The sequence below is a fragment of the Arvicanthis niloticus genome, chromosome 13 (assembly GCF_011762505.2).
Source record: "Arvicanthis niloticus isolate mArvNil1 chromosome 13, mArvNil1.pat.X, whole genome shotgun sequence".
Classification (NCBI taxonomy): Eukaryota; Metazoa; Chordata; class Mammalia; order Rodentia; family Muridae; genus Arvicanthis; species Arvicanthis niloticus.
Genome location: NC_047670.1, coordinates 14,067,115 through 14,081,284, shown reverse-complemented (window position 1 = coordinate 14,081,284; position 14,170 = coordinate 14,067,115). Strand labels below are relative to the sequence as shown.

Here is a 14,170-nt window from a genome sequence, read left to right as displayed (position 1 = left end):
ATGGAGTCTGAGGATTCCTAGTTTACGGTGTCACTTTCTCTTGGTGACACCAGCAGCTTGCCGGTTCCTCAGTTAAGCAGAGCTTGTGATTGACACGAGGCATCCGAGTCACGTGGAAAGCCTCTGAGTAACCTAAGGGAACAGGGGCAAGGACCTGCCTGGCTTCACATATGGGAAAGCAAGGGGTGGGGACCAAAGGGAATGCATATGATTTTCCCTCTCTGCCTAGTAATTTTTAATCACAGAAATCTGGATTACATATAAGTAAGCGTGAGAAACTTAAAGCCCACAGGAGGCAATGGCTGCTTATTTAAAAACTCAAGGGCCTTGAAGCAGACAGTAGGCCCAAGCCTTTCTCCAGGACCCTGTCTGACCTTGTACAGTAAGCAATTCTTCTACTTTCCTTAAAAGCAATCAGAGACTCAGGAGCTTAAGTGGGTGGAGCTTTACTAATTATTTTACCCAATTCCTAACTCTGCAGCAGAGGAAAGAGAGGCTCAGAAAGGCCAGAAGCCGAAGGCAAAGCTTTAGGTAAATCCTCTCTTAAGTCCCAGATGAGGGGAGCTAGGAGCCAACAGTGTTCACAGCCAGTCAGCCTGGACACTCCATACCCGATTTGCTATCTCTAACCACTTGAGTTGTAAAAGGATTGGCCCTCTGGGACAGGTCAGGGTTGTCAGAGCAGGCTATGGAGGCTCAGTGTGGGACACTGAGCAGTGAGAAAATCCTTAAGGAACCTCTGGTCCCCTGGGATTTCAAGACAATGTAACCATCCCTTCTACCAAACAGCCAGTAGCTCCAGGGCTTCACAAAAGCTCCTCCTCCAGCTGCCTGCCAAGAAGAAAAATTTCCTTCTCACTCACTGTTCAGCCTCAGGGCTGAAAAGACCAAGGGTTAGATCCCCAGGTCCAGGATGGGAAGTAGGATGATCTTCTACCTATAATCCCAGCCCATGGAGGCAAGGACAAGGATTCCCAAAGCAAGCTAGACTAGCCAAACTACTGGGCCCTGGATTCAAGTGGGAGATCACGCCTCAATATATAAGGTGCAGAGTAATTGAGGAAAATACTCAACATTAACCCTAACACACACACACACACACACACACACACAAACATAAACAACCAATAAAACCAACAAAACAAAAAAAAACCCAAATCCAATTCAGCCTTTCTTGGGCAGTCCAATCCTTGCTTCCCAATGTCCTTGTCTCTGCCACTCCATGTGTAATCAAGGGGCCTGAGGGAAGTGAAATAATTGCTTTCTGTTTAATCTGCATATTTGCAAGGCTGGCATCCTGAGTATGTCAGTCACATGCCTCATTCTGGAGTCTACGCACAAGAAACACAAGCACAGAAGCCTACGTAATGGAGCCACCAGGACGCTGGCACAGTAGTGTGTTAATGAGTGTTAAAACTGACATCGCAAATACAGTGTTCTCGATGTTTAAAATTACAACCCTGGAACAAGTCATGCTGTTAAAACATACAAGAAATACCAGTTAAGCCTTCAAGTAGAGACCACACAGCCTGTGGTCTCTATCGCCGCTATCCCAAAGTGCAGAACAAATCATTTCCATTGAAACGAGGCAGGAATTAACAGGTAGCTCAGTGCTTTGAGTGCTACAGTAAGTAGAAATAACAAATCCGAGTATTAAACATCAATTACTACCTGATGAGCTAGGCATAAGCACAGCATTCTACACGCCCCCTCCTCAGCAGCCAGAAACGCAGCCCAGGACTAATGTGTCTGTGCAATGAACATGTGTCACTTCCAAATGTCCACCCCATGTGCCATGAGGAAGCTCAGCCCATGTGTTTGTCCCAGTGATATTGAACAGGTCAAATGCCAGGAGTGGAGTTCCTTCTCAGCCACCAGCTGGGCATGGTGGCTGTTTCTACTGTGTTCCCCCAAGAAAGGATCATACAGGCTACCTTGATAGTCTATGGGCTCACTTCATTCTTGTAGCCTTTACTTCCAAGAACAGGGCAGAAAATGAATCTGGCCTCCCCTGGTTACCAGGAGAAACTACCCTGGGAGACATTATCTAACTTGGCTAATCAGAGGCTTTGTGTCTGAGCCAGGACTTGTGAATGTCATACCTTTAGTGATAAAGAAAAGGTTCCCAGGCTCTTACAGCATTCTTTATGGTCTATGGGAATCACTGCAGAGTCTAGCCATCTGGGCTGCTCTCCCTCAAGGTCTCTGAAACCACTGCTTGGGGAATTCAATGTTCCTGGGACCTTTGCATTCTCAGCAGCGACTGAAAGTCTTGGTGAGCAAAGGAATATTCTTTTACAAGTATACATATATGTACAAGAAATGTTAAAAAGACAGTCTCTAAAGCACTTTGGGATTCCCCCAGTGAAAGGCACCAGATAAAGCAAGTCATTACCAAAAAAGAAAAGTCAAGTTTTCCAGCTTTCAGATCCTTGTAGGTACCCACAAAGGGTAGCTCTTTTTTGGTGTTAAATATGTTCATTTAGAGAAATCCTTAGGAGAGTGGTTAAGTTATTCTGCTTCTTGCCTCTTTTCTTCTTTCAATCAGCTTCATGGACAGTGACCATGGATATCATGTCCAGTTATGGTATACTACCAGCCTCAGTAAACTGACACAGGTTTACGCTGCCCCCTGCCTTCAGTGCAGCTGGGGGCAGTTTTATAAATGCTTGGTCTTCCAGGGCTGAAGATACTAGCCAACAACAACAGTTCCATGTGCAAACTCCCCCAAACCAACCCCCTTCTTCTGGTTCATAGGTGGTGTTCCTTGAAGTCACTCCACATTCTTGCCTCTTTGGAATAATAGACATAGACATGTCTGCACGTAGGCACTAGGAGGTTGCCACCCTCTGCTCCTCGTGAGTCTCCAGTCTGATGAAAGATCTAAACTGGAGGCTCAAGGGCATTAAATGGCCAGTGCATTCATCCAACAAATCGCCCACACTGTAGTCACCATGGCAACTACTAGTACACAAAGCCCTCTGAGAAGATCCATTCCACACCCTCGTGAGGTGTGGGTTATCTTTAACCAACTAAAACACAAAATGGACCAATAAAGAGTAGGCCCAAACTTTGGATTTAAAGCCTGTTTATCTCCATATTTGGATCCCTGGATTCTATAGCCAAACACTCAGCAATAGTGAAAGCCACTGGAAAACCATCAGCTTACTTAGAAGATAATGGGAAAGACTTATCTTAAAAGGGGCCCAGGGTCCCCTTCATAATGTTCCATGCTAACTGAATGGTGTGTTGGAAAAGGAAATAGAGGTAACCCTTCAACACAGCTTAAAAGTTGAAAGGGTTTTTTTTTGTTTTTTTTTTTTTTTACTAGTTTTAAACTTTTAAAGAAACTCACAGTTACTTATATCTTATAAAGCAGAAGTTTTTGGCTTTATAACTCTTTTCTTCTGACCTCTACTCCTGCCCCCCAAACCCCACTGCAATTGCAATGGAAATAAATCCTACAGCATTTCCGCCCTGGGTAAACCACACTGCCTTCATGCACATCTGTATCTTGAATATGCTTCTGTTACCAGGTTTCCATGGCACAGCAGGGACTCAAGGCAATCAAACACTACATATACTATCCTGTGTCCTAGAAGCAAAACTACCTAAAGCAAACTCTGCTCAGGGACAAAAGAGCATTCATTTTATGGGCTTTCAGAGCAGGCAAGAAAATGTTTAGCTACTGCCCTTGCCAGCAACCTGACAGTGCTTAGCTCACAAAGACAACAAAACACTAACCTCTTCTAGTGGAGAAAGACAAAACAGCCTTATTCCTAAACATCTTTTAAAAAAAAAGAAATGCTTGAAAAACATGCTAATACCAAGACACAGCAAACTTTGGTCAAAATGGCCTGGATTGAGAGTCTCAGCCAGAAATAAACTTCTCTGTAATTCCCCCCAGGAAAAAGAGGCCTGACCATCAATAAAGGAGCTTAGCCTACATGAATTCCACTTACAGCATCCTGGGGTTCCATCCATGTTTAGCTAAAGTCCCTGTTCCTAAACTTATCTGTTGGGGGAAAACAGTCTTTACTACATATTGACTGAGTAACATTCTCTTCTACTGACACTTAGGAGATACACATCAACACACTTCTTTCTTTAAAATGACCAGTACATTCATGCACATCACAAGGACAGAACCAGGTAGAAGGACAGCTCGAGGACTTGCATTGATCAAGTGTGCTTAGCTTTGCAATCTCTCTGTTTTGGTATTCGAGGTCGATAAAAGCAATGGATACATAATTGAGCTGATTTTCCCATGGTTGTGATCCAAACCTCATGATATCCTTGCTGACCTCATAGACAGATTGTTCTCACTGAGACTCATACAGCAACCTCGGAAATAGGAGCACAGGAAATAGGACATACTGGGGGGGGGGGGTGTGAGCATTAAAATACTGTACACAGTGGACAGAGAAACTGGCATTCTAGATACCCATCTGGCAGGAAGATGAACATTTGATGCCCATGATGCAAACGCCAGTGAGTGTCATGTCATTGAAAGGTGCAAAGGCGTGTTATTAGACACACCATCCTCAAAAAACAAAACAGTACTCTAAACATTGCAAAAGCAATCTAGGGCTTATATCCCATGCAGCTCTCCCTCTAGGGTCGGGATGACTTCTTATGCCATAGCCCTAAAATTGCCCTGACTGTGCTAGAAGCACAAGCAGCAGATTAACAATGTAAGTATGGGCCCCAGCTAATGTAAAGAATCATCTAAACTCAGTTCACTGGGTGAACTCCTGCTCATGTTTGTCAGGCTTGCCATGAGGGACTTAACTTTATGAGCATAGTAGTCCCTTAAATTGACGGAAGGGACCTCCTTCATTCCATCTCCAAAGTCACAGCTGCGCATAGCGCTCTCAAGTTGCTTTTGGCGCCGATAAAAGTGGGAGAACTTATTGAAGATCAAAGTGATGGGCAAGACCACCACCAGGATGCCTGCCAAGATGCAGGCTGAGGCAGTCAGCTTCCCGGCTGTGGTCCCTGGGACCACATCTCCATACCCAACAGTGGTCATACTGACGGTGGCCCACCACCAGCAGGCAGGGATAGTGGCCAGGCCCTCGTTCTCCTCCTTTTCGATGGTGTAGGCCACCACAGAGAAGATGGAAATCCCCACTGAGAGGTAGAGCAAGAGCAACCCCACTTCCTTGTAGCTGTATTTCAGGGTGGCTCCCAAGGAGCGGAGACCAGTGGAGTGTCTGGCCAGCTTGAGAATCCGGAAGATCCTCATAAGCCTGAGGACTTGAGCCACCCTGCCCAAGTTAGCCAAGGTCGGAGAGCTCTCCACCACCAGATTCACTACTAGAGTTATGTAAAAAGGGACAATGGACATGAGATCAATAAGGTTTAGAGCATTCTTGAAAAACTTGAGAAAGTCAGGGGCCACAGCAAACCTGGCCACCAACTCAAATGTGAACCAGGCAATGCCAAAGTGCTCCACGATTTCGAACCTCGGGTCTTCACCAGGGTTGCCCTGGCTATCAGGGATCTGGAAGTCTGGCAGGCTGTTGAGGCACATGGTGATGATGGAGCCCAACACCACCAAGATGGAAAGGACACTGAAGACCCTGCTCAGGACTGAGTAGCCTGGGTTGTCCAATGCCAGCCACAGCTGCCTGCGGAAGTTGCCAAGGGGTTGCCCATCAAACTTGGACGCATCATTATAGAAGGCCAAGATCTCATCGAAGGAGGAAGTGGTGCTTTCCTGGTCACTCTGCTCGTCCCACTTCTCCTGCTCAGGTTCCACTTTGCGGCCGTGATAGCTATAGCTGCAGCAAGAGTCAATGAAGAACTCATTGATACCCCAGTACTCGATCTCCTGGCTGAAGGAGAAGACGCACAGCTCAGCCATGACGTGAAGCTTGCCAGTGTGGTAGAAATGCAACACGTAGGGAAAGAGCTCAGGGTTACGGTCGAAGTAGAACTCACGCTGGACGTCGTCGTAGTCATCGCAGAGTTCCAGAATGGCCTCTCGCGAGTGGCAGAGGAGCAGACGGCCCAGTCTTGTCTCAGGGAAGCGCAGCAGCGTGTGGGAACGCAGTCGTCTCTTGAAGCCGCCCACATTGATGCGGATCTCTCCATCCTCGACGTCGGTCTCGGACACGTCCCACAGGCTCTGGCGGGTCATGCTGGAGATGCCCAGGCGCCCGCGCCGCGCGGGGGCGCTACACCTGAAAGCAGAGGGAACCGCATCTATGTGAGCGCCGGCACTCCCCACCCCAGTCTCCCTTTTTCTGTCTCTCCACCCTCGTCTGGGGGCCTCTCCAGCAGGGTCCGGCACTGGGGTGCAGGAATGGCTCTATGGGAGTTGACTCCCTTCCCAAGGCAAGGGTGTATGTTTTTACTAGTATACCGGGGCCTCCACCTCCTCCAGGGAGTGGCGCCTCGCGGCTCTAAAAGCCCAAGGGGGCTGCGTGTTGACCTTGCCTGTGAGCAGACCAAGGAGACGCCCCCGCCCTCTCGCCGCAGACAGGCGGGACCCAAGCTGAGATGCGCACGGGCAGGGCTGGGCCAAGAAAGGGGCGCGGAGATTTGGGAGGAGGCAAGGAAATTCACCGCTCTAGTCTGTAAAGCTGGGCCGAGGGGTAAGAGGGTCAACTCAGCGTCCCAGATCTCCAGCCTTCAAGGACCGATCCCATTCCCAGCCCCCTTCCTGCCCCCACCCCCCGCGCCTTTCTGGCGCCGTGCTCCCCGGCCGCGTGCGCTGCGCCTTCCCGGAGCTCGCCTTGCGCGTTCTGGAAGCGCTTACCTGGGTGCACGGGAGCCCGCGGCCGAGGCCGGCGGGAAACTTCCCCGACCTGCTGGCGAGCATCGCCGCGGTGGCCGCCGCTGGCTGGCTGCGCGAGTGCGCGCCGGTGCGAGGATGTAGATGTGTGCGCCTGTGTGTGTGCCCTGCCACCGGGCAGGCGGGGTCCGCCGTGCGCCTCCTTCAGTCTCCGGCCCCACACACCGCCGCCCGCATTCGCGAGAGGCTCACAGGTGGCTGCGTGGCCCCGACGCTCGTGGAGCCCCCCTTTTCCGATCCGCGCGCCCCTCACCCACCACGAGAAGCAGGAGCCCACGCCGCAGGCGCCCGCGGAGCGGGGGCGGGAACCGAGCCGGTGCGCCTTGCAGAGGGCCCTGAGCCCCGCGCTGCCTGCTGGTGCTGAACGGACAGCTCCGAGCGCTCCAGCCTGGGGCACAGTCGCCACCCAGACTCCTGAGACGTTCTGGGGCGTCATTCTCTTCTTTGGGCGCCCCCCAGCTTTGCACGAAGCTGACACTTTCCCCCCCCTCCCTCGGCATCCTCCGGTGACAGCTGTTATTGTCAGCACCCCCAGGGTTCAGACAGAGGATTGCCTACAGTGACTTTCCTTCCTCTCTGGTCTGTAGGAAACAGACTAAGGAATGAAGGACGGCTTCTATGTATAGGTCGGATAGAGCAGCAACAGAATGATCTACCGGGGCTTCCTCTTTCCGAAACCTGAACAAAAGTTTCCCACACCTGAAAATGGGCTTATCAGAAAACGAGTGCTGTCAGAAAAGACTGAGGTTGAGATGTGGCAGGGATATGGGTGGGGCAATAGGTTGGGTTCGCACACAGGTCCTATTGGCGTGGGGAGGAGTAATGGCGTTCTGTCTGAGAATTCTGCATGGTACCGTGTATGTACAAGCCAGTGTAGTGTGTGAGCTTCAAGGGAGTACTTGGAGTTCTGGGCATGTGTAGTCAGAAGAGTAAGACTTCCCAATGTCTGTGTACAGTGTTGACAAGCAAGCCTTCTGATGGATGGGAAGATGCATACAGTGTGCCATGTGTGGGGATCTGGACATGCATCAGTGTGGTGAGTGTATGCAACATAAGACTGTGGGCTGTGTAAGCAGTGACTTCAGCACAGAATCCCAATCACGAGACTTAGGGTCCTCCCATTGACTAAGCCGAGAAATGGGCCCTTATTTCTTGGTGTCCCCCTGGTCTCTGAGCAAATGCATGGCCCCCATTTTCAGACTGTGGGGTGCATTACTAGCAGGGAGCTAGGATCAACACGTCTTGGTCAGAAGTCATAAGACAGTTCTTACAAGGCGGCTCCAGACTCACAGGAAACACAGCTCTAAGGATGCCTTCTGAATTGAGAGGTGTTCTCACTCTAGACTGTTTGATGAGTTGGAGCTGAGCTCTGGGTCAGACTGTTCATCTGATATGTACAAGGCCCTGGATATTGATCCCAGAACCATGTAAACAATGCAAAAGTCTAGCCTGCTCTGGGCTTCCTCAGATGGTCTGGGATCAAGGAGAAAATCCTTGATCTAGTGTTGTGTTGGGTCACTGGATCCAAGTATGACTCCAGCCACTCACCTTTGAGCGTATGTGATACGTGTATTGATACTTGTGTCCTCACTGAGAGGGTGCTACACCATGTCTCTGAAGCCTCTGAGTGTGGGCTTCCAGCAAAAGCAGTTCTGTGTGGGAAGAAGAATAGTTTGGTGTGGTTCATATGAGCTTCCTTTCTTAATGCTTGATGCTAGTGGTGGTGGTGGTGGTGCTGGTGTGTGTGTGTGTGTGTGTGTGTGTGTGTGTGTGTGTGTGTGTGTGTGTGTGTGTAGAGAGAGAGAGAGATATCTGTCAACTGGTATCTGTCTGCATGTCCACTTATTTGTAATTACTCATTTTTTAGAATGTTTTGGTTAGCATATAAAATAATGTCATTCTCATGCACTTACCACTGTGGTCTATTCATGTCACCCTATCTGCTACTACCTTGCTGCCCCCTTTTCTCCCACATCCTCCCCCCCATCTCTGTTTTATTTTTTGATACAAGCTCTCTCTGTGTAGCTCTGGCTGTCCTGAAGCTCACTATATAAACCAAGCTGACCTTGAACTCACAGAGTCTGCTTGCCTCTGTCTTCTGAGTGCTGGGATCATGTGTCCCACCTCACCTGGCCCCAACCATCTATTTCTATGGAAGTCTGCTTGGCATAGTCTCACCTTATCTTCTGTCTAGTCGGGCTGGATCTATCTATCATTTGAAGTCTGGAGCTCCCCCACACCTGGCTGGAATCCTGTCTGGAGGCTCCTGAGTCTCCTTCATCCCCACAGTGTGCTGCTGAGAGAGTGGCAGCCTTTGTAGAGAGCCTGTGCTCTGGTGAATGTGTAATCACTGGCTTGCCGACTCTCCTTTTCAATCCTCCCACACACCTTGGAGGGTGGCCTTGAGGTCTCCACATTGCAGGTGACCTTAGCACCTGGGGACATCCACTCTCTCTAGCCTGCTCCCCAACCTCTCAGTTGTCTTTGAGAAATCCCAAGCCTTACCAATTCCAAACCTTGTGCTACACCCATCTGTGTGGGTTCTGCGACGTGTCACTATTCTCAGACAGACGCATCCCTTCAGCCTCGGCTCCTTGAGCTCTGTTTATTAATCACCTTTCCTGTGTGTTTGGGGGTCTCTCCTAGGAACAGGCATTGAGCCTGGTGACACTTGTTTTCTTTCCTCCTCTGCTTCATTTATCTCACTCAGTTCTGTTTGTGGGAAAAGACACTCTCAACTTCTGTTTCTTCGTGCTTCCCACAGGCTTCTGGGCTTGCAGACTTCACATTTCCCTATTAGGGGTCACTGTCAGCCACCCCTAGCTCCACCCTTCTGCCCCACCTGTCACACATCTCCATCTTATAGTCTTGCTTGTTTTCTCCTCTTCATCCACTGCCCGTTTCCCCTTCCACACCTCAGGCTACACTGGAATCCTTGTTTATACCTGCCCCCAATTATCTTTTCCTGTGAGGCCGGGGACAAACCCCACACCCACCTTTTCTGAGTATTAAAATGAATTTGGAGTCTGCAGATTGAAGCCTGAGCTTAGGGCCACGAGCTTCTTCTTGGAAAGGCTAAGCAGAAGCTCCTGGGCCTGACAGATGCCTTTGCAGAGAGTTAAGTGTATGTGACAGGCAGAGCCACTTGTTTATTTCCAAGTCAATGCACTAAAGAGAAGAGGAGCTGTCTCCCTCCTTCTCTAGCAAAAAAGCCGGTTTTGTTTATGGTTTACTTAGAGGCCTGAACCTTGATCTTAAAATATAGCTGCCTGCTTTCCTGGTGGTGTATGTCTAGGCTTGCTTGGGGGAGTTGTGAAGGGGTGGAGAAGGGGGGGAAGGCACTCTGGAAAGGGGGATGAGGGGATCCTGGGTGGTGACCCAGATCTTTGCACCTGGGTGATTGTCTCTCTGCTTCCTCTGCCAATGCAGATCTTAGCTGAGCCCACACAGCACAGACTCAGCTTCTTTCCTGACAGGCGAGGGGGCTGCTTCAGCGGCCTTTTGAGTGAGCTGGGCTGCCTGACCTACATTCCCTACTCTGCAGAACAACAGAGCCCCATCTGTCCCTGACCCTGGTGGAGTAGACCACTCTTACCCACACCTATCCTGCTGCCTACCAGCCCCTCCCCCATTGCAGCCCAAATGTCTCCTACAATACAAGAGGGTCATATCTTGCCTCCTAAAAGCAGTCAGGGCCTTCCCAACACACAGAAGGAAAGTCATCTGACCGTCACTGCTCCAACACTTTCCATGTTATGTATCTCTTGCCACTTCTCAAACATCATCTCGTTGCTGTGTTTTGTGCCCTGGCCATATGCTCCCTTTGCCCCTGTGGCCTTTGTACCTACAATCATGACAGTTTCACACGACAAGTTTCTGTTTCCTTATCATTCAGGATCTGTTTAGATGTCAGCTCCTCCAAAGCATGACTTCCAAGTCAACTGTGAGCCTCTCAGCCTGCTTCTGCCTGTGCCTTCACCATGTGGACATTAAACAGCTGTTGAATACCAATTAAGGGTGAGTGAACAAGGTTCTGGTTGCTACCTGAGGTTATTCCACAACAGAGTCTTTGCTTCAACATCTCCTGAAGGAACAAGAGAGGTTCTGTGGCTGGAGAAGCTTCCTAGCTGTGGGGGTTGTGGGGGGGAGTCTCTCTTCAGCAACTGATCTAGCAATTTAGTGGGTCTCCAGATGCTCAAAGTCCCCTCTAGCCTAGACCACCTCTAGCCTTGAACCAGACTGATTGATGCAGAATCCCCAGTCTTTTCTTAAAGCTCCCAGTGTGAGCCTAAGGTGGAGCAAAGACTGATAGATCTGTGAAGGTGCAGAGCCATGGCTGTGTGCCATGAGCCTGCACCCTGAGGTCAGCACCAAGGACAGTGGCCATGTCTTCCATGCCTGTGACAGAAGCTCCATGGCCCTTTTCCCCCATTGCCTCTGTCCATCCTCTCTTGCTGAAGGGCTCCTGGTACCTGCTGCTCTAGGGATCCTTTAGCTTGGAGAGAATTCATTTGCAATTAGAAGTAATCATACATTTTCTCCTTAGACTAGGGCCAGCTCCTTAGCCCCTTATGATGCTAAGAGTGACAAGGACTGAGGAGGGTAGAGAAATGGCTCTGTGCATATAGTGCTTGCTGTGTAAACACAAAGACCTGAATCCAGTTCCTAGAGCCCATGGAAAAATCTAGGCATGGGTGTCATGCACTTACAATCCCAGCCCCAGGAAGGCAGAAAAAAGGGGATTCCCCAGGGATTGCTGGCCAGCCAGTCCAGACTAATCAGTGAGTGCAAGCTAACAAGAGACCTGGTTGCAAAAGCCTGGGGAACAACACTCAAGATTATCTTTGTGTTTCCACATATATGTGCACATATGTAAGCATGCATACACATATATTTATGAATATTCACATACATGCATACACATATAAAATGAACTAAAAATAAGGACTAGGGAGCTGGGCACATAATCCAACAGTTAAGAACATTGGCTGTTCTTGCAGAGGACCCAGATCCAGTTACTAAACTCCAGTCCAGGGGATTCCACACCCTCTTCTGGCCTCTGCTGGGTGCTACTCATACACATAGTGAATTTACACACATGCAGACAAAGCACTCATGCATATAGTGTACACACACACACACCTACACACAGGCAATGCACTCATACATGTAAAATCAATCAATCAATCAATCAATCAATAAAAATTTAAAAATACCCTCCTCCCAAGAAACCAAGGAATGAGGAGAAGGCAGCGAGGTAGCCTTTTAGGTGGATTTCCAGTGGAAGCTGCTGAGTTGGAGGCAGGTCTATGACTGATGGTGTGAGGAGCGGGTGTGGTGGCCAACCCAAGATGGCGCCCGGGACAGCTGCCAAGTCTCAGGACTAGCACCTGACTTCCTTATACACCCCACAAAGAGCCACATCTGCAGAACTACTGCACAGTCTCGCTGCTACACATTATCAGGCCACCTGACGTGTACCAATGAAACTACCCCACGTGGCAGGCACTGTATGGGGACGGCTTGGGGATAAAAGGAGAAATGGAGCTGGAATCGGGGGCTTCCTGAGAGGGGTGTTGTAAAAGGTTCCTGAATAAACTGTGTTGAGAAGAATCCCATGTTACGTCGCTCCTTTCTGCGGGTCAGATAGAGAAGCAACAAGTGGTGGCTCGTAAGGGGAAGTTCAGAACTCATCGCAGTCAGGGCAGCTAGTTGGTAAGTTCCCAGGTAAGTGGGACAAGGACAAGTTCTCGGATCGGAGACGATATAAGTTCCCGGCTTTGGGACAAGTTAAGCAGGCTCTTTGGAGTTTGTTAAAAGTGAAAGGAGTAGGGTTTAAGAAGGCTACTAGGGGTACTAGTCATGGGAGTACTACCAGTGTGGAAGCTAGTGAGATTTTCATAGATGTTGGGGGTATTTCCTATAGAGATACAGATTACATTGGAAATGAAACCATCTTTGTTTCTTCCCCCCCCCCCATTAGTAAATTGGCTTGCTTTATATGCGGTTCAGTCACCAGAGAAGAGCCTGTGTGCTCTGTAGTATGGAAACTTTGGTATATTCTTATTTGCGTTTGGCAGCTCTCTCTCTCTCTCTCTCTCTCTCTCTCTCTCTCTCTCTCTCTCTCTCTGTGTGTGTGTGTGTGTGTGTGAGAGAGAGAGAGAGAGAGAGAATTTTGACACAGGTATGAAAGGCTAGCCTAGCTCTTGAATAAGAAGAACACACAGTATTTAAAGGATTGATCTTTTAGTTGCATTAAAAATAAAAGGCCCTCATGCTTCTGTTCATTATTAATATTATCAAATTGACATTGTTATGATGCAATGCAAACTGATGTGGGTTCAGACTTTTAATCATTTTTAATAATGATTGGATGTCTCAAGAACATTTGTAAGTCAGACTGTTATAGTCTGGAAGTCTCACTAGTTTTGGATTGCAGAATGATAGATAGTTTGTGATCTATCCAAGTTGAGAGCCAGGGTGTAATTCTTAGAGGTCTGTGAGTACCGGATTACACATCCACCCATGCAGGGCCACATTAGGTTTGCTTGGGAATTTACTGAGTACAATAGTTCAAAGCTGTTTCTTTGATTCAGGCTGATCAGTAGGACCCCCTTCATTCTCACCTGCTCAGGTGTGGCTGCTGGGAGCCTGTGCTTCATCCAGTGAGGATAAAAGCACACATACACACCGGTACTTATATTCCAAATCCATGTTTATTCTTCTCTGAGGTACAAATAAGAGACACAACAGAGATTTTAATGTTCTCTCTCCATTATGTGGAGGTCTCCAAAGGTAGTGTTATTAAATGGCAAAGAATAGTTATATGTTTTTGTATATGAACAAGGAAGCTGCTGTTTTCAATCCAATTGTTTGGACTCCCACAAGTCTGAACGAGATTATGTTGTTTGAAAACACAAAGGAGCATTACAGCGATGGTGGTGTCTGCAGCAAGCAATCCCTAGGTTTTTGGCTTTTGTGTGGAATAAATAGAAGCTGTACAGATATTTGCCCTATGAGTATAATGGCAGGTGGGATTATAGGTAATGCTAGTTTTCTTTTGAATGATAGTATGACATTTGAAAGCTCAGTACAGTTGTTGAGTTCAGGCCAGAATATTTCTTTCCTACCTACCCCAGTTTGTGTGCAGCCTCCCTCTATATTTGTAGTGTTTAATGGTAGTTTTAATAGTAGCATTTTAAATTGTGACAATAATAGTTTTTTTATTCATTATTTTGGAAGGTTTCTAAATATCATTTTGCTATGGTTGCCCGAATGCCTCTCTATATTCCTTGGCCAGTAGAGGCCTCTTCTGCAATGATTTTATTTAGATCTAAAGGAGATTTTGGCATTACTGCAGCAATAGTT

General features: G+C 48.3%; 1 protein-coding gene across 1 annotated transcript; it reads right to left on the bottom strand.

Annotated features, from left to right (window-relative positions):
• Nucleotides 1-1,254: 1,254 nt before the first annotated feature.
• On the bottom strand, nt 1,255-7,402 carry Kcns2 (potassium voltage-gated channel modifier subfamily S member 2). The gene is made up of 2 exons (XM_034517587.2): nt 6,767-7,402; nt 1,255-6,188 (listed from the first exon to the last, which is right to left on the bottom strand). Exon 2 carries the CDS (start codon nt 6,143-6,145, stop codon nt 4,712-4,714), a length of 1,434 nt encoding a protein of 477 aa, XP_034373478.1. The 5' UTR covers nt 6,146-6,188; nt 6,767-7,402; the 3' UTR covers nt 1,255-4,711.
• Nucleotides 7,403-14,170: the final 6,768 nt, after the last annotated feature.